The 27,527-nt window shown below is 36.1% G+C and overlaps 1 protein-coding gene across 2 annotated transcripts; it reads left to right on the forward strand.

Annotated features, from left to right (window-relative positions):
• Nucleotides 1-226: 226 nt before the first annotated feature.
• On the forward strand, nt 227-27,507 carry LOC128475056 (ras-related protein Rab-44-like). Of its 2 annotated transcripts, none has more exons than XM_053457519.1 (16): nt 227-364; nt 4,227-4,466; nt 5,176-5,287; nt 6,467-6,638; nt 7,651-7,797; nt 8,405-8,495; nt 8,918-9,013; nt 10,118-10,299; nt 12,591-12,636; nt 14,896-14,996; nt 21,693-22,540; nt 23,222-23,303; nt 23,716-23,830; nt 26,029-26,130; nt 26,403-26,479; nt 27,306-27,507. In XM_053457519.1, the coding sequence occupies exons 2-16, from the start codon at nt 4,257-4,259 to the stop codon at nt 27,394-27,396; spliced, it is 2,472 nt and encodes an 823-aa protein (XP_053313494.1). In that variant the 5' UTR covers nt 227-364; nt 4,227-4,256; the 3' UTR covers nt 27,397-27,507. The 2 variants fall into 2 exon arrangements, with proteins under 2 accessions (XP_053313494.1, XP_053313495.1); XM_053457520.1 differs by having other exon boundaries at nt 14,905-14,996.
• The last annotated feature ends 20 nt before the right edge of the window (nt 27,508-27,527 follow it).

Raw genomic sequence — 27,527 nt, forward strand, 5'->3', positions numbered from 1 at the left:
TTTTAAATGAAGAAAAGAAAAACTATATTACCCATAGAAATAAAGGAAATGTCCATGTTTTTCACATTTGTCAGTCATGTTAGATTACTGAATTCACCCCAACGTTCCTGCTCAAGAATAAGAAGTATAACACAATGCATTATTACACTGGTTATCAGAAATAACTGACTTCCTCTTACAGAGGAAATACTTAAAAGTCACAGTAGTGCTTTGGAGCAAGAACGGAAAAGCCAAATTGAGTAAGAAAATGACACAATGCAGTTTAACACACACACAGCTAGCGAAAAACAGTTTGTTACCAGAGTCTAGAACTACCACTAAAAAGTAAAACACATCGTCAAGAACTACCTTCTGCTGTCCGCAGGTAAGAAACACGAGAAAGTGTTTATGCTGTAAGTTCTGTTAATAGATAAATGGGTGTTTTAGAAAGTTTTAACAGCAACACAGTAACTGTAAGAATACTCATATGTATTTCTATGAGTTTCAATGTATTTCCGATATATATTCAAATAACTGAGTTTGTTTACAAAATTATAAAAAAAAGTTGTGCAATACAGAATCAGTTTATCTAGTTTTACAGGAGTTGGTTTATTCCTATACAGCAGTTTTGGTGCAAGTGGCCTACATACTAGCCAGCAGGAAAATGTCACTGGTTGCTATGGTGATAAGACCACCATATGCACCATAATTCATTTTTATAATGTTCTCTTTAAAGTAAACAGTTAAGAAATGGGACACAATTATAAAGAACACAGTTTTAAACTGTTAAAGTGCTGGAATGTATACCTTAAATGCCTATATGATTGGTTTTTTATATATATATATTACTTTTAGACATTTTTAAGGTGAATATAGTATAGTAACCCATTATAGAATGTTGGGCATTTCTTTGATTGTAAAAATTAGTTTAGGGTTTAGTGTAATTGGCAACTATACAGGCATGCCATGTACACTCGCAAATAAGGACAGCACATTCATTCTCTGCTTTATGTATGCTTGCTTTGCAAGAACTGATGCATAACAGCATGCCGCCATCATGTCTGTTCATCTTTTGCGTGTCTTTTGAGCATTTCAAGTTTTTTGGTGCAATTGACGATAGAAGCAACATTGTGACAGAACATTTTTGCTACGTATAACTACATGCTCCATAACATATTAGAAAAATGGTCAAAACCATTGGAGAAGCTTGATGGAAGCTTGCATGTCTCCTACAAAAGCCTTTAAATTTAAATGACAGTGTTTCCTTACTCATATCCATGTTTGTTATATTTGGAATTGTGGTGGGACAATGGACTTAATGTCCACTATCAAACAAATAAGTGTGCTTTAATTGCTTTTTTGTGCCTATCTGAATGTTAATTCACAGATGCTCACAACTAGGATGGGGAATTTTGGCTTTAGTAGGGACTGAACTCTATTACACCCTTTCACATATCAGGACATCATAACAATCATCTGTTCTTAGCAGGTCTAAAAATTACATCAATACAACCTCAGATGACATATTACACTGTGTCATGATTTATTCAACAAAAGTAAAGCCAACCTGGAGAAGCCATGTGTGAAAAACCAAGTACACCAGTAATGCTTCCATAGGAATTAAGATGCTAAGTAGTGGACTGGTCTGGAGCATTCAGGTGTGTGTTTACAAAGTACCAAGGAGGAAAGGCATCAGCAATGATCTTAGATAAGCAGTTGTTGCTGCCCATCTTCCCAGGGGTGGACGTCCCAGCAAATTCACCCCAAGGTCAGAACGTGCAATGCTCAGAGAAATTGCAAAAAAAAAAACCCAAGAGTTATATCACAGACTCTACGGGCCTCAGTTGGCATGTTCATGAGAGTACAATTAGAAAGACTGTAACAAGTATGGGTTGTTTGGAATGGTTGCCAGGAGAAAAGTCATCTCTCTAAAAACAACATGGCTGCATTGTTTAGGTTTACAAAGTTGCATTTGAACAAACCACAATGCTTCTGGAACAATGTCCTTTGGACAGACGTGACCAAAGTGGAGATGTTTGGCCATAATGCACATATTTGCGAGAGTGATCATAATGCGGATATTTGCGAGAGTGACCATAATGCACATATTTGCGAGAGTGACAGGTGTTCCACTACTCAGTCTGGAGTCTTACATGTCCATTTCCACATTTATGGAGGCAGAAGCATAAACAATATCTTCCTTTTTTATTCTATTTTTTATATACAGTGATATCTTCTATCATGTGTCTATCATACTGTACATTTTTTTCTAAAAAAATGTTCACTAAATGATCTTATTTGTTGCTTAGCCTATTTACAATGATTGCAGAACCTAAAGAGCGAGTGTTTGTTAAACAACATAACGGAAGAAAAATATTTGTGCGGCAAACTGTTTGCTTCTACCGTATTTCTCTTGTTGTATTTGAAAAAAAAAAATAATAATTATAGGGGACTAAATCCATGGTACTGTCTTTACAGATTACAATTGTGTATTGTTTATTGTATATTGCTTTTTGTATGCATAGTTTGGCGTGTTACCACTGATAAATCCACTTTGGGCAACTTTTCACATTTACATCTGAAGATTCTGTAAACAGGAAATAGAATTTGCTTCCCTCTCTGGCATCAATGAACTTAATACGGCAAAGCATAGCATTGTGGTTAGTTAGGAGATGAGACATTTTACATATTACTGTCTGTTATCATTTTAAATCAGATTACCCTACCTCTCAAACTACTAGGTAACAATAGTAATTTAACCTGCATATACAATTTTATATAAAATTATCAAATACTGAACGTTACTGTACATATTAGGGTAGAATCATATGTAAAGAGGAAACTGGTTTCCTGAATAGGTTCCCACTATAAGACTTTATATAACTAAGTAACACTGTGACTATAGGTCATATAGGCCCACACTTACCATCTGGCACACTTGACATACGTGTGCTGGACTGCACCTAACAATTCTCCCACTCAAGACCATTTAGGCTGCCAGTATGATAATATAGTATGTGGTCTCCTGTCTGGATACATGCAGTCACATGCTACATGTCTTCATCTAGGTTGATGCTAAAGTATGGCCCCACATCAGTGATGGACTACCTTAAGTGAAGATAAACCTCACACAAAGTCACACAAATATTTTGATGGTAACTTTTGTTACCAATGGCTTGGCACTTACCCATTGGAGCTGCGTTCTAGCATAACCATAGATGGGGTGGTGTTATTTTTAGTGTAATTTGCCTTAGTAAGTGTTCTCCCTGTATTTGTAAGATTGTTTCAAAATCCCCAGCTTTGTATGATTAAAATAAATCTTTTGTATTATTGAGATTTTTTCCCTCTTAAATGGTCTAGCCTCCAGGAGAATAGTTAATGCCGGTATTATACTGGTATTAGTCATTAAGGTAGAGCCGATTATAATTACTACCTTGAGGGAGTTTTTCTGTGTTACATGATTATAGTGATATCCTAACTGAAATCCATGGTTTTTTTTTAATTGTTCAAAATTCAACAACATATGTTTTAAAGCCAACAATATGTATTTCCCGACAAATCAGTTTACTATTATTTATTTTTCTCTTAGAGATGATCTTTAAGAAAAATGAAAGCTGAGTTACCAACATAAAAGAATTGGAATTATATTGGTATATTATGTCAAATGTTTAAATATTAACATAGCTAATCTTAAAAAGTACACACTGTATCTGTACCAAAACAATAAGGAATCAAGCATTTGTAAAGCCATTGCATAAACATTAAAGACAATTAGAAACGATTATGCAATCTAAAAGAACACAGTCATCTCGGATTTTATTTTCCCACCAATTAATTTTAGTCATTAAAAAACATATTAAGATAAGAAGTTGTAACGCATACATGTCAACTGCGTTGTGAATGAAGCAACTGCATTCAGCAGTAATTAGTAGTATTTTTTATAAAAACACAAGGTACCTGTTTTTTTGCATCTCATTCAGTTTTGTGCAGGCCTAGGTGCTTAGCTTGGTCACTGATGTACTACGAGCAGTAATGTCTAATGTATGTCCAGAAGCACGCGTGTATCTCTGACTGGGTTGCAGTCAAAGGCAGGGATGGCCTTCAATCTCAACCATTGTCAGGTGAGTATTATAGGAAAAGGGTTTTCAACATATGGTGACCAGCACTGACCAGTTTCTGTCAACATTTGACATCACATTGAACTAATGCAACTATACTATAATTAATCAATCTCATGTTACTTTCAGTCATTTGCCAGAATATAATTTTTGAAAGCTATGGCAGAACGGAGGCGATCAAGAGGGAGAAAAATGGGTTCCTCAAGAAGGCTGGTAAAGCTGCAAGAAGAAAAAGAGGAAACATTAAATGAGACCTTATCAATGCCTGAGGAGGATTCCTATATATCTGAAATCATGGAAAAAATTCACAGCTGTTTCAGAGAAGATGACCCAAGCAGAAATATGTTTGTCATGCGCAGTGATATGGAGGTGATTTTTAAGAAGGAAATAATTACATTTAGACCATTGAGTGGGCATTGTTAGGCTTGTTCTTGGGTACCACTAAAACTGGACAAGAAAGTTCAATGAGCTGAATAATTATTTAATTGTTTTGTTAAGGATGTTAAAAAAAGTTATATAAATGAAGATAAATATCTAGCCGACCCCCTAAGTTATAACAGAGGAAGGTGCAGAAAGGGGCCTCAGTTACAAAAGATGAATGGGGAGACATGTATAGCATGTGTGTTTAGAGAAGAAGACGTTCTACTTGAAATCTCTGTAGTAAAAACAGACATCTCCACGGAATGCAATGGGATAGACTCAAAGTTATCAAAATAAGGCCTCACCCATATGTGCCTTTGTTTAAATTACTTTGGGGTACTTTTAGATGAAGTACACTCAATGTATGATGACAAATAAGATGTCTTTCCTTCTTCACCTTGCCCATTAAGCTCCTTAAATACACCCCATAGGCTGGATGAACCCCAAAATCAGGATCCCACAAGAATTGGGATAGTTTGGAGGTATACAAAATGCAACAGGCCTATGGGTTGTTATGGAACACATATTAACCATGTTTCAAAGATGTTAATGATTTTATAATGCAGTTATGTGATGTACTGAAGGCTGATTAAGATTTAATATCTAAATTCTAATGGTGGTTGAAAAATAATCAAATATGTATTTTTGATACCTTCAGAAAGTCAGCAGCATTATTTTCTCCAGTGTGCAAGAATTGGAACAGCTCTTTGATTTATTGGACAGTGAAGGAAAAGGATACCTAACATGTGAAGAGTTCACATCAGGACTGAGTATGTACAAGTAAACTAATTTTTCTCCTGAAACCGTGTAGCTTCATGCTTAGGTAATTATTCAAATCTCTCCATAATTCGAATATATTTCAAAGGTATGAGAAGAAGCCCATGGGAATACAAATATTATTATTTCAACAATAAATGCAATGTCTTATTTCTTTGGACATGGACAATGGGCATGGAGAATGTCACCCATGTAGATAGGGAAGTAGTGGTATTGTTACCGGGAACTTTATAATAATCTGATTTTCCATTTAATCTGCCATAACAAAGATATGTTTGCATTGTTTAAGTAAGGATTTTCTTGGACTATAGTTTGTAATTATTAAAATGCGTTAACTGCTAATAATACTGTATTTAAGGGCACTGTACTTACTAAGTTATTTAAAATACGTATATATACAAATGGAGAAATTTTATTTAAAAGAATGCTATGAAAGTTTTACATAGCAGATAAAACAAAAGGAAAAATAAAAAGAATAATAACACCTACACAATGTGTATGTATGGACATAAATATATTTGGCTGCAAAATTTGTGTCAAAGAAGTCTTTCCTTGGGTGCCAGAAGAATAAAACAACGCTACATAATCAATATACAGTATGTACAGTATATTAAGCTAAATTGATTTATTATTCGTTCTCATTAGCTTAACTGTCACAATAATTTTTTGGGGACTTCTGTGTGTCTTTAAATGTCATTGCTTTTGTGTGGGGGGAAGTGCAGAGTGGCTTTTATCTATGGGATCAAAAGTATTTCCTTTTGTCCATTGGATCAACTTTCAAATGTTTATGTTTGTGCAATATCGGAAAAAGGAAATTAGTTCAAGGGCTAGTTGGAGACCAAAACAGCAAACTAGTACTGATCGCTTTTATCCAGTTTTAGTCACTTCCATAAACAAATACGCATGTTGTGACTGTTTTTTTGCCTTTGTAAACTAGTTGTCAGTTTTCCTTTTATACTCATTGGCATATATTTTTCACATTGTATGCCCCCCTATGGACACAGTCAATTGATATCCCCTAACCTCTTTTTCTTACTGTACTCGATTTAAATCGTTTTAACATCTGTGTTATTTACATAGAAGAAATTCTACCTTTATCACGTCTTAAGCAATACTGTTTGTATACAGCCATGGGCAATGATTATACATAAGTCTTTTTTGCTCTTTTTTAGGAGACTTCATCCAGTCAGATAACAATCCGTGGAATCAAAAGAGAAAAAGAAAATCTAAGAAAAGAATAACAGAGTTTCCTGATTTCCCATCGCTAGAGGATGTAGACATTGAGGAAAGGAAACAGTTTATGTCCTTCATGGAACACCTGGGAGCAAATAATATATTTGAAGAGTAAGACGTAGCAAAAGAAACAAACAAAAATGTCTTCTTATTTTTTTTATTGAGCAGTTATATATTATATGCCAAGGGAAAACCCCCGATCATAATCACTGTGAATTACTTTGAGATCAAAGTATTACAAATCTGAAAAAATAGAAAAGAAAGAAAAATGCTAATTCATTAATTTAGAATAGTCACTAGAAAAAAAACACACTTGAAGTTGAAAAAGACATCAAAAATGTATTTTTATATGCCATTAGGCAAGCTACCTAGAATGTATACTAGCTGATATCTCAAGACAGCTTGAAGGCCTGAGCAGGCTATCTGGCATACCGGGCAAATACTCAGAGGGCCAGTGCCCGACAGTGCCACACACTCCGATTCTGCCACTCCAGCAGTGAGTATAAAAACATTGGTACGGCTGCACATGTACATCTGCACATATACAGCCATCAGCCACAATTAAATCATCGGGTGGCCGCTGGCCTTAAAGTCCTGGGGCCTAGCCGTCAGTCTGGCTCTGATCTTAGGTGACACATTGCATTTAAAAATAACCAATTGTAATGAACAGATTGTTTAGGTGTGTATTGAGATTGTTATGCCAGATACCTACATTTTAAGCCAAAGTCTTCAACTAATAAAGGGCCTATATTAAAATTAACTCAATTTTCTGTCTTAAATTCCAACTGGACTGAGGCCATCATATACTCATATGTAATATAAATATATTTCATAGCACATTCTATGGAACAGAAAACAAAGAATGACAATATATGTTTGTACATACTTGCATGTATTGAAATTAATGAAGCTGCTAAGAGAGAACCTGTTAAAAAGATGTTAAGGAGCTGCAAAGGCCATCTGGTAACATCTCCTTTGGACTGAGAATCTTTAACCCCTTAATGACAAAGCCCGTACACGTATGGGCTCAAAATGCATTGTTTTCAGTGGGTTTAGGAACCGCTCATTGTCCTTAAGGGGTTAAACAATACGATTTCTACAAAACTATTTTGTTTTATCACAGTGAGACAGAAATCTGGAAGCTCTGGACAAGACTTGCTCACGACGAACCTCATTTACTTGAGAACCTGGAAGAATTTTTGGCAAAAGTTACAAGTCAAATAAAAGAAGCCAGGAAAGAAAAAGAGACGTTGGAGATGGCACTAAAAAAGTGAGTTTAATATAACAATGAATGTAATTAAATTATATCCTTAAGCATAAAACTTTGCAACAAAACTTTCAATTAATATTCTCATAATGGCAGATACATGTATTTATGAACTTAGTCCAACACAAGAAAAGTAAGAACGGCTGCAATGGTATTTTAACGATTAACAATAGTGTATTTATTTAGAAGTTGCTCAATAAGAATTGTCCTTTGTTTGCTATATCTAGCCCTCTTTGGAATACCAAAGTTAACAATTGTGTTATTCACTATAGTTGGAGTATACCTAGGTAATGTGCCGAGCTGGGTTGAAATAAGGGCAGATGGATATTGGGCTAGATGGTGAGTTTTCTAGGATTGGCATTAAGGAGGAAATCAGAAGAGTTGATCTTCTAGGTTGTCATTAAATACATCAAGCCAACAGGGGTTTATTCACCAATGAGGAAGAGAAGCATTTTAGTTACAACTCACAATTTTGTCTGTGATTACTTTTTATTTTTTAGCAAACATTATTACTAGAATTCATAGAAATCAAATTCACAGACATGCATTTTTTTAAATTGTAAGAATGTTTGCAGACAAAAACTAAGAAAGTTTGTAATTTTGCCCACAGAAGAATATCTGAACACACAGCAGAGGTAGATCATTTATACGAGGAGATGGAACAACAAATGAATGCTGAAAGAAAAAAATTGCTTCATGAGGTATATAGTAGTTCTACAAATTAGCATTTGATGATCAACTGTTCACTTCTAGCATTTTAATCAAATAAACCTTAGCACATCTGTTATTTAATTATTTTGGAAAATAACACCAAAACCTTTAAGAAGCCTTTTCATTTTTTACGACAGCAACCTATCAGTGCCTGCTTTGGTGTCACAACTAAAGTCCTCCCCACAAACAAAGTATGAATGAGGCAATATTTTATATGATTAAAGAATTATTTCTGGGAAATGGTGTTGCTACGTTTAGTGACAACAAAATGTTAAGTTCAACAGAGTAGGTGGAACAGCACATTCATGAAACCCCATAAACATCATGTTTTATGACTGACATTATAGTCTGCACAATAACAAACCATAAAACTACAAAGAAAGGGTTTTGCTAACTTGAGAATACATTTTAGAGTGATGAACGAAGCAGCGTTCACAGCCAAGAAATGAAGAAAGTAATTGAAGTGAAAAATAAAGAAGTACAGCAGTTGGTTGGCGTTCAGGATCAGGTAAGGGAGCAAGGTTAAGCGGTAATTTCTTTGACGTCCTTTCTTGTCTTTTCTTCTGTTATCAGTCAAACATCACATACCTAACAAATCATTGAAATCCTACTGGGTACCACTGGTGGGATCTTTAAGGGTGATATTAAATACAATAAATTTGCTGGTATTCATTTGATGTCATTTACTAAAGTAAATATTTAATGACATTAATGTAAAAACCCAAATGCTTTTCAAATGTGATTTACTTAGACTTTAGATGGGTTAAGTGGACAATTCTTGAGACAAATAGAAACAAAGCACAGCAATCTGTCCCTCAGTCAGGGTACTGTCCCAGGAAAACAAGACATCTGGTCCCACTATTTCCATGTACATTTTGAAATCTTGCTACAGTTGGATATTATTGTGTAGGTGAAGTAGGCCCTGGGATGCTTTACTAGGGGCCAGTCACCATATCAGACAACTGATCTACATAGTACACTTCAGAGATCTCCAGGAAACTGAGAGATTTATACCATGGAGGTCTGTGGATAACTCCATGCTTACTGTGCTGAGGCAGAGCACAAGGATATGATGTCATAGTTCCTATGCCCTGTGTGAAGATGAAGTCAGATGGAGGGGGAAGGTGCACACACAGGTGTAGACAGAAACGTCTAGAAGCACTGTTAGTTAGGTTAGTGCCAAAGGGTATCATGGATACTTTTATTGCCAGAAGAATGAAAATTGCAATGTCATCAAAAAGTACCATCTCAGACAGAATTCATTGTCATGTCATTAAAAAATCACTTTGAGTTAATTTACCAAATTAACACAAATCTGTATTATATATGTATTATATTTATGTATGATACAGAAATCTAGTTTTTGCAACAGTTTCTCTATAAAAGAAAATATTTTTTTTTCCTTTACAGCAGGTAAAGCAATATGGGATATTGGGATTAGCTTTTTATGCTTAGTAGCTACTAAGAAGAAGAAGGCCCTGCTCTTGCAAGCTTACAATCTAGTCGGTAGTACATCTGAAGAATCTAGAATTTAGTGTAATAAGATTCAGTTGGATTTGATAAAAATGGAAATAAGCCATTCAAATTCTAAAACATATTTTTGTTTTGAAAGTTGGAAAGAGAACTTCATAAGCTGAAAAGCACAGAGAAGGTTACAAAGACAGAGAATGAAAAACTAAAACGTACCAATCAGGATCTGGAACAAAAGCTAGAGAAAATTCGAGATCAGCTTTCGGAAACGCAAACTCGTTTGAGCGAAATGAGAAAAAAAGTAAATCAACATGAACATGATAAGTAAGTACTAGCATGTCTATTCAAAAACTGGAATAATCAATGGTTGAATTAAATATAGTACTATATATATAATAATAATTTATATTACTATAGTCATATATTTATGTGCTTTATTTTTTATTCATACCGTGTATATGAAAAAATAATGTTTCTGTGACATTACAAGAGAATGCAACATTTGGCCTTGTTAAAGCATATTTTTTTCTTTTAAATATTTGTATTGTTTAATCACTGACCTTCAAAGTAAGTATTTGAGTATTATAGACGTGTAATTATAACGAAACTGGAACATCAGCCCAAAACATCACTTAGGACCTCTTAAAGTCAGTCTTACAATTAAATTAAGAATAAAACACAGGTTATGGCAGATGTCGTACAAGTTTCTTTTTTGGGGGTTTGTAAAGATTTCCCAGTCTGATCATCAAATTCTGAAAGCATGCATAGAATTTCTGTTGAACTGTGCACATTTTTCTATGATAATGCTTTGGAAATGAAACCAAAAAATGATATAATTGCCCTACTGCATCCTTATCCTTACTTGACCTGCTCCGATGCTGTCAGCATTACTTTCCCCCTCAGACTGGCCATAGTAAGAAACATTTACACTAAAACAATAATATACCACTTACATGGTGGTCCAATTAGAAACAGAGGAGTCAAATTAGAGATTATTCTTCTAATTACTGGAATAAAAATAGTCCAAAGAAGGACATAGTGACATGTTTTTAATCTTGACTCTTGGATGTGTGCAGGAAACTGCATCATCACTTAGGTCCGGTCTTTGTAATCAGCTAAATACAAACATCGGTATAAATAGTGGTGACAGATTCTTAATAACAAATTATCTGAAAATGAGAGGGTGTTAGGTTGTCATCAACAACATGGCCCTTCACAGTCTTTTGAACTTAGGTCTGATGAATCATTATCGTCATGCTCGTAGTATTTTAGAAAGGGGCGGAATAGTGCCCTTTCGGCTACTATGGAACTATATCTCAGTGCTCAGCTACTCAAATTTTGATTAATAACATATTGTAATTCAATTGTTGCCGAGGCACTCCCCCCAAAAGCCCACAATGACAAGTGTATGGGGACCAACGAAATATGAGTTTAGTTTATCTCTTAAGCTTCATAAGCCATTATAAATACACATATAATTAGGTGTATTGTTGCTTAACTCGTGGTTCAATTGCCTCATCATACATTTACCGTATTTCAAGGAATATAGATACATATAACATTTGTTTTAAAAGATAAGTAAATAATATAAATAAAACATAAAAAAACACGTTATATTTTATAAAATACTGTACGTTTACAAAGAGTTATTCTAGAAAAACATGTTGGGTCAGATTTATCAAATTATTACACTTTGAGTTTCTGCTTCATAATTTTCATACTTTTCTCCTAAATATGAACTCCTGTGCTAAAACAAATATATGAAACTGATATAGCCCATTTTTGGTGCAAGGGTGTCACACAATGCATGTGGCATGGAAAACTACAGGGAACAGACTAGTTGTGTGGTTATGCAATGAACACACCCTGTTTGCTTTCCTTTGAGGCATCTTGAATTTTTTACTGATATTGTATTCTAATCTATTGTCCTGTCTTTCAAACTACCCATTGTAAAGTGCCGCAGAATATGATGCCGCTATATAAAGCAATCAATAATAATACACAGAATTAGTATTTTGCGCATTAATCAATTTAAGGTATTTTTTTGTGTTGTGTTGGTAGCATGTGATTTACTAAAATATGGTAGTTATGTTCATTAAATATGGCCATCTCCAGATGATAATAGCATCCATCAGCCGGGATACCATGTTTTTAGAAGAACCCAGGTGTACCTGGAAGAGATCGGGGATATGGGGGATTTGTATGGCATTTGTGCTTTGTGCTCTGTATGCAATCATAGTATTGAGAAGTTAATAGAGATAAGAACCATATAAGAAGTTAAGGCAGGTTAGTTTGATCCATTGAGTCTGTCCATTAATTCCTGTTGTAAAAACCTCAAACCTTATTTAGCCCTTGGTCTTCTCTCATCTTACCAAGACCTTCTTCATCATTTGGAGACATAAAGAAAACAGTTTGCTCATCTCCTCTACACCACCAGAAATGGGCCACAGCCAAGAAATTGTTTGCAATGTGTTTAGTTTCTCTCACACCTATTTATGATTGCTCCGGGCACACTGCATTTAGAATTTTAACTTAATGTAGAATGTAGAACCCAGATTTTTACACGATGAACGGTACTGCAGTTAAGGAGAAACAAAATTTCCTATTTTCTTCAGGGAGAAGAAAGATGATGATGAGACCATGAATGTTTCAACTACACAGGTATGATGCTGGGGTGCAAAATGTTATAGGAGTATGGCTAGAATGAAATGTGGTCAGGGCAGGGCAGGGGAATTTATAGTTTAGATAGACAGTGACATATTTACCTTTGGACTTGCCATAGGCCTGACCTTGATTAGCAACCTAGCCATCCTCTCTGTCTATGCCATCCTCTCTACAGGGAGCTGGGATATGAATGGACTCCCCCACACAGACCTGCAACCCTAGACCTAAGATGACTAGGCCTAGAATATGCAGCTGAATTATACTAATTATTTTTCTGTAATCTAGAGAATTAATGGCTACCATTTCTATGGCAACATTGTGGGAATTCTGCCAATGGTCTTATCAATTTATTTTTGTAATAAATTGTTAAATCATTTGTACCGTATTACCGGAACACAATGAACCTAAACAAAGGATTGTCTCTTTAGATTTGATATTTTCTCCATTATACAAAATGTATTATAGTACTACATCTTACTGTTAGTCTCTGGGTGTGCTTGTGTTACTGTATGTTAGTGTTGAGTGTCTGTGTGCATGCGTTAGTGTTAATTGTCTGCATGTCTCTGTGTCTGGATGTGTGTGAGTGTATGGGTTAGTGTGGGTTAGTGTGAGTATTGTACCCAAGGCTAAGCTCTGGATCCACCCCTGTTTTCCATGTTGGTCAATGGAATGTGCTTGACTCTTCACACTTTTCTGAAGATGAACCTCAAGAAAGCTAGAACCCCCGCAGGATATAAATAAATACTAATCTAGTATATGCAGCACCATCCTAAGCGCTCCTCCAGGACTCTTAGCGTAATACATGTAGGAAAACAAATAAATAATAATGATGTATAGGTGGGAGTGATATTTATGCATAAATTTTACTCCCACCTATATAATTTTAATTAATTCCACCCTGTAGCGCTAGTATAACACATAAAAGTCATACAACATTAGGTAAATATTTAAAACTATTTATCCCATCGACTGGCCTATTGGCAATTGACAAAAAAAAGAATCCAAAGCCGCATTAAAAAAAATAAGTTGAAGATACTGTTTTGCAGATCTAAAATTTCCTGAATTTTGGCTTGCTAAATATTTTCCAGTATCAAAGAGTACAATGGCCTAAACAAGTGGAAAATGCCACTTTCCGCCTCCCTGGAAATACTGACATCATAACAATAAATTGGTGGGACATTTGCATTGGTATTTCCATTATTAAAGGGGGGGACATTAGCGTCAAAAATGTGGAAATTCTTGTGATGTAAATCAGATTTGACTTCTTCCAAAGGCCAAAAAATAGAAGGGAGAGAAGTCATTCTTCTTATCCTATGCCCGACATATAACATACACAAAAGGCAAAGAACACAAACATTTCAAGCTTTATCAAGTATGCACAGGCAAAACATTTGTATACGATCAATAATAATAATAACAACAATAAAAACAACACATCTGCGGCATCAAAACATTCGTACATGTCTAAGTATTGTACTGGGCTGCAGCACAGCACTGACAATCATTTACACATTCATGTGAAAGATACAAAGCAGCAACAGTAGTCATGACAACAGCAAAGAAAAAACATAAACAGTTCCAGGGGCACACAAATTGGGTTGTTAGGATAGAAATGACGATGGGCGGAAGGATAGGGAAAGCGACACCATAAGTCCAAGGGGTTGAGAAGTATGGGGATTCCAAAAGAAAATCTGAATTCTGAGGGAATAAATTTCAATTGTGGTGATGTTCATTTAATGCTGGATTAAGACACCCCCAGGAAAGACACAGGCCTTGCCATTGTAGCAGTGTGGGGTTCATGTCGTTTTGTGGCATATTACCCCACAAACACAGCAGAATTAATGACACTGCTCATGTGGTAGTGGGATTATGAACACCTTCTACCTTCTACTGCCTGGTATGCGGCAAGTAGAAGGTTTACTGGGCCTGCATAGTCTTGCATGTGACATAGGTCTAAAAAATAACATAATATAACACATTATTAACAATTAATTAACAAATGAGGAGAACATTTCTAAAAACCCATAAAATAGACTTTTGATCAGCAGAAAACATTAAAAATAATAGATGGCTTTTGCTACCAATCTTCCAGATGGCTATTGCTATTGAGTTTCTTTCTCTTAATGTAAGTAGAACACTAATACCTAACTATATTGTTTAAATAGGTAATTGTGACACTCTATATGCACTTAGGTAGTACCTTTTATTAAATGTTGTTTAGCTTAGCATGAAGCTAACAATTGTTTCCTAAAATAGTTCTACCAGATTTTCTTCCAGGATCCATCTCAGAAGAACAAAAGCGACGAAACTGAACAAATCAAGTCTGAGCCAATATATCAGCATGAATCTGCAGAGCCGTAAGTCTCAGACATACATTTTATGGTTACACAAAGAGCCTTAGCCCTAAATTTCCATGCTGTTCCACTGTGATGTCACAGGACTTCAAAAGCTCTTATTAAAGAAGCTCCATCTAGCTAGTCTTTCTGGCAAGTCTTTGATGTCTGAGTGGAAAACATTATGCGTCTCCCGTAGCGGTAGAGAAAGGTTTGAATAAGAAGCTAGGATGGTTTGTGGGCAGTGAAAAGCAGGCTTTTATTTTTAACCTTTTTCAAAAAAAGACATGGAAAAAAATATACTATTATAACACACCTCTAAGGTCATATGATTAATGTTAATGTAAAAGTTAATTTTTTGGAAGTGCTTCACCTTTCAATAATGTTATCATAGCTTCAGCGATGAACTGAAAAACCTGCTTTACTAGATTTTATAGTTCGTCATAAGATGGTATTTCTTTGTAGCTATAAAAAAAAAAATCCAGAGGACATAATTAATTTTAGGAGTGAGTTGTAGCTTGATATAGAGAGGCAAATACAATTATCAAGACATTAGCGACAAAACATTTGTTTTTGGACGGCTATAAAGAGAAACAATGTGGAAGAAAAATGGAAAGTATAAGTGAACAAGCCATTTGTAATTAAAATCATAAAAATCTTGCTAAATCTTTAAAATATACTGGCATTATCTTTTTAACGATGATATACGGTCATTATCTTTTTAACGATGATTGAAATAGTTATAGACAAATAAAGGATGGAGTGGTTAAGTACTGCAGACATAACAAGCAGTAGTGAAAGGCTCTTCATGTTTTTATAAGAGCTGTCATGGTCTACTGAGTGGAGCCATGCTGTAAACAAAGACACCGCAACTAACCATAGCCGCAGCTATATAGAAAGCTCAAATAAAATGAATACTGTGGTCGTGTTACAATAAACGTAGCTGAGGTAGCTACAGAGAGTCCAGATTTATAGAAGGGACTCTGATTCATGGGTGTAATTGGGATTTTCTCTGTAGTCGGGCTCCTCTCGGTTAATTAAGGTTAAAATGTGTGCCACTCACTGTAGGAGCAGTTACTGACTGTCGAGACCAGATCACTGTCTGCAGGCAGACACGAGAAAGCGGCTTACACAGCTAAGCAAGATATACAAAATCGCATCCATAGGAGTTACCGACAAAAACAGCAAGCAACAACTAATGCGAAAATAGGCAGGAACCCATTCTTCCTAAAACATGTTGCGAGGCATATCACAAACTCAGATGCAGGAACGAGCTTTTCCCCGCAAGTATTTCTTCCAAAGAGGAAACAGCTACTTCTTTTCACCCAACTCTAGTAGCTTGTAACTTCTTAAAGTACAAACTACTTCTCAAAATTCCATCGTAAAAGAAGCCAGTGTTTTTAATGTCTAAAGGATCGTAAAGCTTTTTACTGCCACTCTTTCCACAGACCCCCATGGTGCAATCTTCAGTTATCCAGAGCTGTGTGTTGTTTTAAATTGTTGTTGGACAATTCATGTAAGCCTGCCATTTAAAAAGAAACGACATTAGCTAATAGAGCGGAACTATTTTTCTAAATGCTTTTCAACTCTTTTGGCGCGGTTATATATGGTAATATGGTATTTATTAGTAATATATCAACCTACCTACCTGCCCAGAGATATATTCTGGCCTAGGGTGGCAGGTCCAAGCATGCGACAACACATCTGCCACCAAACTGATTATGTTTTTTAATACAAGTACATGTTACTTTTAGCAAACATTGAGATCGACTTTATAAGATAAACAAGACTGCTATTATAATTGGAAATATGCTATTAAAGTATATTAAAAAAAACTGTCCTTTTTAAAAGTGTTAACAAACATAGAGACATAATATAGTTGATAAAAAAAAATATATTTTTTATCGTAAATAAGAAATCCTGTTTAAAAAGAGTCATCATACTCAGTTTCTTAGTTAACTTAGGGATTTCACCTGTAAAAGGCTTATCTAAATTCATAGGCTTCTAAAAACTTCTGAGCAAGTTAGAACAGTAAATACACGTACAGAGCATAGATCGATTGCTATGTATCCAAACACACAGCTTACATATGCATGCATGTAATTACACTTTCATATTATCACACACCAACGCATGATAAACAGAAAGAGCTCTTTTGTATCATCCACTCATTAGTGCCCAACCACTGTACAGCATTGCACAATGTTTTAGAGTTATGGTAATATTATTTTACACTTGCGTTAAATGCACATACGCATATTATTTGGTTACATATATGACTGATATATAGGTAATCAAATAATTACATATGTAATTTGATTCCTATATCACATATGTACTCATATGCATGTATGCTGTGTAATACTCCTAACTACACTACAAATGTGTTAAAACAGTGCCATCTGCTGGGAAGAAGCAATATTGCAAGTATTGTTAGCTATGTTTTGTAGGATTCAAAACGAAAACCAAATGGCACAAGAGCAAAGAAAATTTAAACTTAAATTAGACCAAATAAAATTAAAACTTTTAATATGTAACCCTAAGAGTATTCTAATAGCAATGTATAGAAGAGTGCAGAAAGTGCACCAATGGCAGCAAATGACAGGTCTGCTTTGCATATAATGTTTCCAGAATAGAATGTTTTAGAATGGGGCTATTACTTATCCCTGTATCAATGTAACATTATAACAACTCAAAATAGTAACTTTTCTGAGCATGCTTTAATAGGCATAAAGTTATCCTGAATCTAAGACAAGCCCAAGGACTGATCAGGGTTTGAGTCTTTAAAGCAATAAAAACAGGCAATCTAGATGGGCAAAATGGTTCTTATCTGCTTTCAAGTTCTGTGTCTTGGTTTCTATATATGAGCATACTGTACATATATTTTACAATGTTCTTTATGCTACATGTGGCTCATAACAGATGTCAATGTCTCCTAGGCTACTCTGATTTCAAGGTTTTGGGCCACTGCTTGAAGCTGTTTGTTTCTTTTGTTGGCATCATTTACACCACAACTAGCTTCTTTCATTGTACTTTCTTGTGTTGGACAGAACTAGACATGGCACACTAGGTGTGCTGTTTTTGTTGGCTCTTGGTTGAGCTTCCCCTTTGACTAAAGGATTCCAGCCCTTCCCCGATATCAGTGCTGAGTAAGCATTATCCAGCGTATGTTTTATGGGTTAGTTTGTGGCTTCAATAATTGTGTGAAAATAACAATATACCAGAACCCAACCATCACTATGTGTTGCCCCACCCTGTTGTTCTTCAAAGTACGAGGGAGTTTGAAGCTAAAGCTATTGTAATTAATGCTTTGAAGATGCGTTTGGGAGGGTGTGGTAACTGCATAATAATTATTAGAGATTGTTTTTCTTCTCCATACAATAGGTTTTATTTGTGTATTGTTTTAATGACAATAGATCATACTGTATATACATTTGGCAAAGACTGCCAGAGCCACATATACTAAATAAACCTCTGTTTAAACTGTTTCTTAATGGCAAAAAATGCTTTGGTTGTTAAGTTTTGATTCTTGGTACCACTAACCACATCCAAAACTTAAGGACCATTTAAGACCTGACACTTAGGAATTTTACATGATACTGGGTGTTGTTTGATAAGTGCTGTCGTGTAGGATGTACAAATTATACACCCATAACTCCTGAGTGTATGTTTAGGAGAGCCCAGCTTTCTGTAGGACTCGAAGCCTCAATGCTCCACTTGATGTCCCCCTGTGATGTCATCAGAATAATAGCTATGTATGAGTGTATCATTGTGTTCTGCATTCACAAAGGTCATCACAATGTGTATTTAAAAGCTTAACATGTGTTTACAAATGAAATGAGTAAATAAAATACATTAATATCCTTCTAAATGGCTTACCCAATCACAATAGCTATCAACAGGTCCCAAAGGCACATGATTGGTAAAGCTCTGAACCAAACCCCCAAAAGTATGCTTTTTTGGCCATTTGAAATGTTGGGAGGTATTGGTACACTACCAGAATTAATTTAAAGATCTATTAGTGAGACATAATATTCACTCCAGCAATCCTGCATTTATGTATATAATATGATTAGAAGCCAGTGACATCAGTTAATAATAAAATTAAATAAATAATAATAAAAAATACTTAAACATCACCAATTACATTCACAAGAATCACAAGAATCACATTCACAAGAAACAGCTACAGCGACCACTAACACTTTTCGAACTTTGCACCAGGATCATGACCTTCATTGTATCATGTAATCTGGCATGCCAGACTGGGTTACCAGCAGTCCTGGTACATTAATGCCAATGGCCTCCAAATTTTATATATGAGGGGTCCATGGGCTCAAGTATTGAGCTGTAAGGTGCATACTGCAGGACCCAATCTGCCGCTGGAGAGTATACAGTATGTGTAATTATGTGGCGTTATTGGTAGGGTTTTGCCAGTTTGCAAGATGGCCAGTCCAACGTATACAAAGACAAAGACACACAACACGAACAATCTTCGTGTTCGTATTCTTTTTCGTTTACTAATCTCCATGGTCCCTTCCCCTTCTAGCCTACCTTATCTACGCAGCATCGCAGGGGTTAACGGAAGTGGAAATCCATAAGTTCAGCCTCAGGAGTCAAAGGGCCTCTAGCATCAACCAATTGGTTGATGCTAGAGGAAGCCCCTGCCGGCGACCAAAAATGCTTATTTCACTTGGTAAAATACAAATCAATTTATAACTTATTTGAAATGCGTTATTCTGGATTTTTTTTGTTGTTATTCTGTCTCTCACTGTTTAAAAAAAAACCTACCATTAAAATTATAGACTGATCATGTCTTTGTCAGTGGATAAATGTACAAAATCAGCAGGGGATCAAATCATTTTTTCCTTCACTGTACTGTACAATTTCAACCCTGCAATGACCAAAAACTATGACATACCATCGCATATGAGGTGTTTCTGAAATCAGGACAAATACTTCAACATATCCTGCAGCAGAGTTAAAGATGCATTTTACACGAGTAGCAGGTTGGAGCGCTCTCTATTCCTGGTATTATAGGGCTAACAAACCGAATATACAGCTTTTTGTGTAATTAAACACTGCAGGAGTTTAAAAGGCAGCCTCTGAAGCAATTTGGTGTGTGCTGTAGAGGAGAGAGAAGGCAGTTAGCCTTAAAGCTTATGACCATGGAAAAGGTACTGCGTACCAATTTTGATGCAGCATGTGAATTTTATTGATAAAATAGGAATAGGGATTATTGTATAGTGGAAAAGGACCCCAAATCTCACGTGATAAAGTGAATAGTATAAAAAATTACTGCAGCTGCCCAAAGAACATTCCTCAGGATGTTTAAAATGACGAATAATGGGGGCGTGTGTACATGAGGGAGAAAAAACAAATAATAGTCCAATATAGATAAACAACACAATGCTGTGTATGATATGAATGTCACTCACAAACTAATGTAGTATAAAAACTGGCAGGACACCGCACAGGAACACACATATTTTTCTTCTCATTTTACTATTATTTGGATATTAATTCTCCTGAGAAAGCCAAGTGTCATTGGCGAAACGCGTGGAGAACGAGAACAAGGCCGCAAGTTTTGGACTTTTATTGGAATTATCTGGGCTCTTTTACAATCAAGTGCTTTTGCATAAAATTTTTATCATCATTTACATTAGGATACTGCACTATTGGAGTCTATTTATGTCACAGAATTTAAAGAAGTCATTAAAAATACATTTTTACAGAATCCTCTGACGTGCCTGTTTTACTACGTTCGTTTGTGAGTGACATTCATATCATACACAGCTGTGTGTTGTGTAACTAGATTTATTGTATAGTCAGTCCCCAAACTGGAGAAGAATTTATGTTGTTTTGTTTGTTTTATTACACCGCTAAACACAGTACTATTTAATTTGTGAATAAATCTCAAGAAAATTATATCCTGAAGCCTATTTTTGTGTTTTATGGTGAAAACCCTGGACATTCTGTCACAATCTATAATTTGTTTTCATCTGCACTGGCTATGTATAATTTTCAGGTAAAACCATGAAAATGCAGGAGTTTTTTTTCTAAATGTTCCTACTTTTTAAAATATGATTTGATAGTAAATGACGGTTTATGTTTATTTGTAATGTTTCTAAAAAAAAAGCCCCAACAGTTGTTTTTAAACTGAATGAGAGGGGAGGAGATTATGCTTGAAAACGATTACAAAAGTGCAAACAAAGTCTCAACTGTCAAAAAAATTACCCTTCGTTCTTAAAATGTCAAAGGTAACAAAAGGTCGTTACCTACTAATAAACACTTAAGTAACTGTTTATGTAGCAGGTAAAGGTCTCAGTACCAAAGAGGCAGTCCAGTTATAGCATATACCACCAAGAGATATAAACATTAAAAACAAATTGTTTTAATTATCGGTGTAAATAAATGTGGAAAGTGTTTTATATTGACTGCTGAGACAACCTTGTCAGCAGGTGGCAGCATATAGACACTGTGTCTACTATTATGGGATTTTGTCATGTTTTTGCAGCAATTTAGCATGTGCAGTCATTCTCCTGTACTTAATGCTCCAATATTGTAAAGAAAATTGTCCGGAGAGTAGTGTACTTTCTCCTTTAAGTGTGGTTGGCAACCAGTTCATGTTTGACGTAGTTGACTTTTGTCAATTTCACAAATATCTTCAAAAAGGACAATAACATTCCAATTAATTTTGTTTTATGATAATCTTTTCAGAGTGTTAGAAGAGCTTTCTGAAATCCCAAGTACATATTCAAACCAAAGAACAAGAGTTATTTCAATAGAAGAAGACCCAGTACCAGATTTCCTGATTAGCGACCAAAACATATCTGTGAAGAATACAGGAAGTGAATCAGTAGTCATACCCGCATTTTACGGTCTGCATCCCCTTAACGAAGAGGAAAAATACCAAAGCAGTCGCCAAGAAAAATACAGTCCTTCCGGTGGATATAATAGTAATGCTAGAGATCCACCTGAAGAACTACTAGCACGCCAAGTGAAGCAACAAGATGTCACCAACAGCTCACCTTCCTACCCTATGAATCATGGTAATTCCAGTGAGATGGTGTCTGCTCAAAACCAAGATGCTGTGGTGACCAAAAGTTCTATAGATGCACACACATTAGAAAGTGATAGATTCAGTCTTGATCACCAAAAAGCTCTCTTGCATCAAACAGAAAAAGGAAAAGAATACAACGTTAAAGGCAAAAAGACTAATGTAGACCAGGCAATGTTTTCTGATGGTTACAACCAACATAACCGTTTGATAACTTACAGTATAGTTGGAAGTGGAGAAGACAGTGATCAAAAAGATGTTGCTAAGCAGATAGATGTGAAAGGGGATTCTGAAAGATACAGTGTGGCGAAATCAAAACAGGATAGCCCTGGAAAAAACAAGGAAACCCCATCAGAAGGCTCTGAAATAAAAGAGTCTTTTCAAAATGTCCTTAACACCGATTACGTTTACAAGATCTTGTTTGTTGGAAATACAAATGTTGGAAAGACATCATTTTTACAAAGAGTGCATGAAGGCTCTTATAAGAGAGACACTTCTGCCACTGTAGGTAAGTTTTTACCAATTGGGAGCAGACAACAGAAATATGAATCTTTCGTATTTTAAAAGGGGGAACTTCATTCATTGTACACATTTTCTAGGAGTTTCTTTTCATACTTCCACATACCTAGCTTGGAATGTCCGCTTATTAGAAATGTAATTGTAGAATTATACATTGTGGAAATGTAATTTCTTTTATTTGTGTTGAAGAACTGGAGATTAGAACTAGGTTCTCACATTTTTTTTTGGAAAGTTCAAAAACGTATCACACAGCATTGTGGTAAGGTGCTTAATATTTGGATACATTCTCCTAATTCACATCCTGGTATAGTAAATTGTAGCATGGCTTACTGGTTTGGTAGCTCCAAGGTTTGGGTACATAGTAACATCAGATGGATCGCCCATGAGGTCTGAGGATCAACGTGCAATATTACCACATGAGTATGAAGATTTTTTAAATTACAAATTATTTCCTTTGCTATCAATATTAGGTTTCATACTATGTCATGTACCCATTCCAACTCCCTAATATCGGTTTCTTATAAAGTAGTGCCTAAAAGTCTACTGAACATTCTGAGAATGATCTATTGATATGTATAGTGGCAAAATAACTTGGTCATCAGCACTATAAACTGTTTCAAACTGTCTTACTAATTGAATATATGTAGTTACCTGTATCTTCTATTTACAGGGATAGACTATCGTATTAAAAGCTTAGTTGTAGACAACAAGCGGTATATTCTTCAGCTTTGGGACACAGCTGGACAAGAGAGGTAGGAAATAAAACATTTCTATTTCTAATCATTTTTGTCTCCAACTCACCAAAAAAAGCTGTTTAAATGAATTGAGAAACCCGTTCAAGAAGGAAGACATTAAGATTTGTGGACAAGAACCCATTTTTTCACTGGGTTCTGTACAAATTGGCAGTCATTGTGGGTTCCTTTCTGAGGAAAGATACTTATGTATAAAAAGAAACTTCCCAATGAAAGTTTCAATAGTTATTTTTATATATTTTTTAAATTATATTAGGGGACGCGTGCGTTTAGTCAGGCCTAGGGCAGCACAAAACCCAAATACACCACTGAACTTACCTTTGATTGAGATAGCAGTTATAAAGAGGCCCTGTACATATTGCAGATGTGAGTAAGAACACTATATATACATACTGTTATATATCTCCTATAGGTTCCACAGCATCACTGAACAGTTTTTCAGAAAAGCAGATGCAATGGTGATAATGTATGATGTTACCTCTAAAGACACATTTTTAGCAGCACGATACTGGTTGAATAGTATAAAGGTAAGAATATTAAAAATAAATACCATATTTGCTCAATTATAAGACGACCCTGATTATAAGACGACCCCACAAATCTGAATATTAATTTAGGAAAAAAGAAAAAGCCTGAATATGACGGTTTTATTTCCTTCTATTTTCCAACCTGCCCCCCCCACTTATGCACATCTGCCCCAGAAATGCCTTATACCCCCTATATGCCACTGTGCCCCATGATATGCCTTTTAACCCTCTAAATGCCACTGTGCCCCATGATATGCCTTTTAACCCTATATGCCACTGTGCCCCATGATATGCCTTTTGACCCCCTATGTGCCACTCTGCCTCCAGAAATGCCTTATACCCCTATATGCCACTCTGGCATTAAGGGGGTTAAAAGGCATATTATGGGGCAGAGTGGCATATAGGGAGGTTTAAAGCATTTCAGGAGGCACAGTGGCGTATAGAGAGTTAAAAAGGCATTTCTGGAGGCAGAACGGCATTAAGGGGGTTAAAAGGCATTTCATAGAACACTCTGCCTCAAGAAATGCCTTATGCCCCCCATTTAACACTCCGCCCCCTCCCTCCTCCAAACTTACCGGTGCTTCTGACTCCCCTGTCATGTAGCCAGGGCAGCGTGTTGAGCTCTACGCGATTCGCGTAGACAACTTATGCTGCAGCCGGAAGGAGGTGTGGCTAGCAGCGGGGGTTGTCTGCGTCCATCGCGCAGACCTTCCCCGACTGTCAGAGAGAATTCCCCGCACCGGTGCCGGCGAATCGCGTAGACATCTACACGCTGCCCCGGCTACACACCGGGGACTCAGAAGCACCGGTAAGGGGGGCGGGGGGGGAGACAGGAGGATCCAGGTCCCCTGCAGCTGCGGGGGATCTGGATCTTAGTCGTCTCAAAGTCAGACCTATTTGAGGTCTGATTACAAGACGACCCCGATTATAAGACGAGGGGTATTTTTCAGAGCATTTGCTCTGAAAAAAACCTCGTCTTATAATTGAGCAAATACGGTAATCTTCACATGGCCTGACCATTTATGTCTCTGCAGCTTGTTTAATCCCTTTCAGCTGTTCTATGATGGCTGCCTGACCACCAGCAGCTACATAGATCGTTGCCAACTCTCCTTCAGGACGCCCCAGTTGCCACATGGCTACATCCACATAATATAAGCAGTATTGTAACTTCACACCTAACCTGTACTCTTGTTTCCCCTTCTGCATACCCCATGTTTGGGCCTTCTCAAATAGTCATGCACAATGTGTTTGCACTAACATTAGACAAAATAATTTCTTCTAGCTACCTACAGACAGACCTTACCAAAAACTGGAGAGACAGCATTTTTGTGACCTATAGACACATTTAACAGCTCCCTTGCACTATCACTTCTCTTGTATTTAGATTTCATGTTTTCTCACTATCTAGACTAAGCTATGTTCATTAAACATCAGGGCTTATTTTTTGCCAAGAAAGCACTTTGGTCCTTTCTTTATCATTTTCCTTTAGTTTCCTCTCTTTCTTTCCCTCTAGTCTGACACAAATCCTGTTGTACTACCTTATCATTGGACCTGGGTATGATGACCCTCCCAGCAGGAGATCACAAGCCTTTTATGTATATAATAGCGAATATGCCACTCATAAGAATGACATGCGCTTTTTTTCCTCTCTTTGCTCTCTTTCTTCACTCTCCTCTGCCCCCCTCTTCCCCATTTCCAACTCTCTCTTTTCTCTCCTTCCCTTTCTATCCTTTCCCTAATTTTCTCCCCTTTTCCCTCTTTTTTCCCTCCTTTTCTCACTATTTGTTATATTTTCCATGTTCCCTTCTTTTTTCTCAAACTTTAGCCTCTCTCTTGTCTTTATTTTCTTCCTCTCATCTCTCTCTATTTCTTCTCTCCTTCACCTACTCTTTTCTCTCTTTTTTCTTCTTTCTCACCACTATCACCCCTTTCGCTGTCTTTTCCTTCCTTTCTTTCTCCTCTCTCGCATTCTGATCTTTTCCCTGTTGTCATCTTTTTTCCTCTCCTCACTGTTTCCAGCTCCTTTCTCCTCTTCTTTTTCTTCTTTTATTCTGTCTCTCATACCCACTATGCACTACTATATAATATATTAATTTATGATTCAAGTTAAACAGTCCTAGGTTGCTCCTTAGATAAGTTTTATATTTATGTACATTTTTTGCCAACTCCAAATATATTAAGACGTTTTAATTTTCTAGGAAAAAACAGAGGGAGATATTGTAATTTTGCTGATTGGCAACAAAATAGATTGTGATCCTGAAAGAAAAGTTGCACCTGAGGAAGGAGAAAAACTGGCTCAAGTAAGTACATATATGTTTCACACTCAATAATACTTTGACAACAATGTTTCCCTTTAAACTTTTTTGTTCCAAATTTCATCTGTGAAATATTCTCTCTCTAATTGTGAACAGTGCTGGTTTTATGGATGGAGACCACACATACTTTGTCTTCATGCCGTGCCATCTGTCCCAGAATAAGTGAAAGGACTTGCTAGCCCTGAAGTATTTTTCCACTTGATACGTTAAATGCAATATGTCTAATCTTCATATGCTATTTGTTTTCTTTTTTTTAGGAGTATAATTCTTTATTCACAGAGTGCAGTGTAACATCAGGAATTAATATAACAGAATCAATGCGTCAACTGGCCAGGTAATGATGACACATTTAACATTATGTAATATTTATTATTTTCTAGAATGATCTGACTTTTATGTACAAAGAATTCTGGTGAAATGACTAGACGTGTCACTTATCCCAAGGCCTCCACACAACATGGCAGGGATGTGAGTGCAAAGCTAGACCCTGTGGATGCAGACAATGTCTGACCTTGTCGTGTACACAGGAAGTTGCATCTCCTTTTGTGTTTTGACGGCATATTTAAATAAATTGGACCTGCCCTCTCATGTTTTTCATTGGTTGACCCGCTGATCTCCTGGCTCCTTGCTTGTTTCCTGACCCAGCTTATTTGCAGCCTGAGCCAACCTTTGTCTATCTGACTTCACTTTTAGTTTGTCACTCATGGGCCTTTTGACGTTTGGCTTGTCTGGGCTTACTTTTTGATTGCACGTTAATTCGTCACCAGGCAATGGTGTATTTACTTTCCTATGTCTAATCTAAGTCACCACCACCTGCCATCCCCTCTGTGCCACTCTCCCTACTACTGCATGTCAGGATTCTTTACAAAGCAAAATAAACATGCCAAGAGCACCAACTTGCTCAGGGGACCACCAAAGATTTATTGGTCAGTGATTCATGCTAGGTCTCCCTAATCAGTCAGCAATCTCATTTGGTTCTTCTGCATGGGTGTGTTTGACAAGTCTTAGTAGTGTTCTATTATGCAATTAACTTTAATAAATAAGCTTTAAGAACATACCAAATTGTCTACCATGTAATAAAAATGGCGAATATAAATCTTAATGTGTACATTCCATAAAAAAGTATGTTTAGTAAGATGTGATACATTTTCTCTTTACAGATCTTTAAAGGAACGTGAAGAGTATATGAAAAATAATGTAGTGACAATAAGAAGGCGAACCGAAAAGAAGAACAACATTTGTTGCGTTTAAACAGTGATCAAGCTTTTCTGAGAAATCTTTTTTAAATATGTATTCTCATAAACTGGGAAAGATATATCACTCTGTAAACTTCTTGTTTTAAATAAAAAAAAATATGCACTTATGTGTATTTTCATTTTCAA

The sequence above is a fragment of the Spea bombifrons genome, chromosome 2 (genome assembly GCF_027358695.1).
Source record: "Spea bombifrons isolate aSpeBom1 chromosome 2, aSpeBom1.2.pri, whole genome shotgun sequence".
NCBI classification, from domain to species: Eukaryota; Metazoa; Chordata; class Amphibia; order Anura; family Pelobatidae; genus Spea; species Spea bombifrons.

What these genes read in the sequence shown, in the direction of transcription:
- LOC128475056 (XM_053457519.1), top strand. Translation starts at nt 4,257, where the DNA reads ATGGCAGAACGGAGGCGATCAAGAGGGAGAAAAATGGGTTCCTCAAGA. An exon ending in GCAAATAATATATTTGAAGA is followed by an intron (nt 6,639 to 7,650) that starts GTAAGACGTAGC and finishes GTTTTATCACAG; the next exon opens with TGAGACAGAAATCTGGAAGC. An exon ending in TGAATGTTTCAACTACACAG is followed by an intron (nt 12,637 to 14,895) that starts GTATGATGCTGG and finishes TTCCTAAAATAG; the next exon opens with TTCTACCAGATTTTCTTCCA.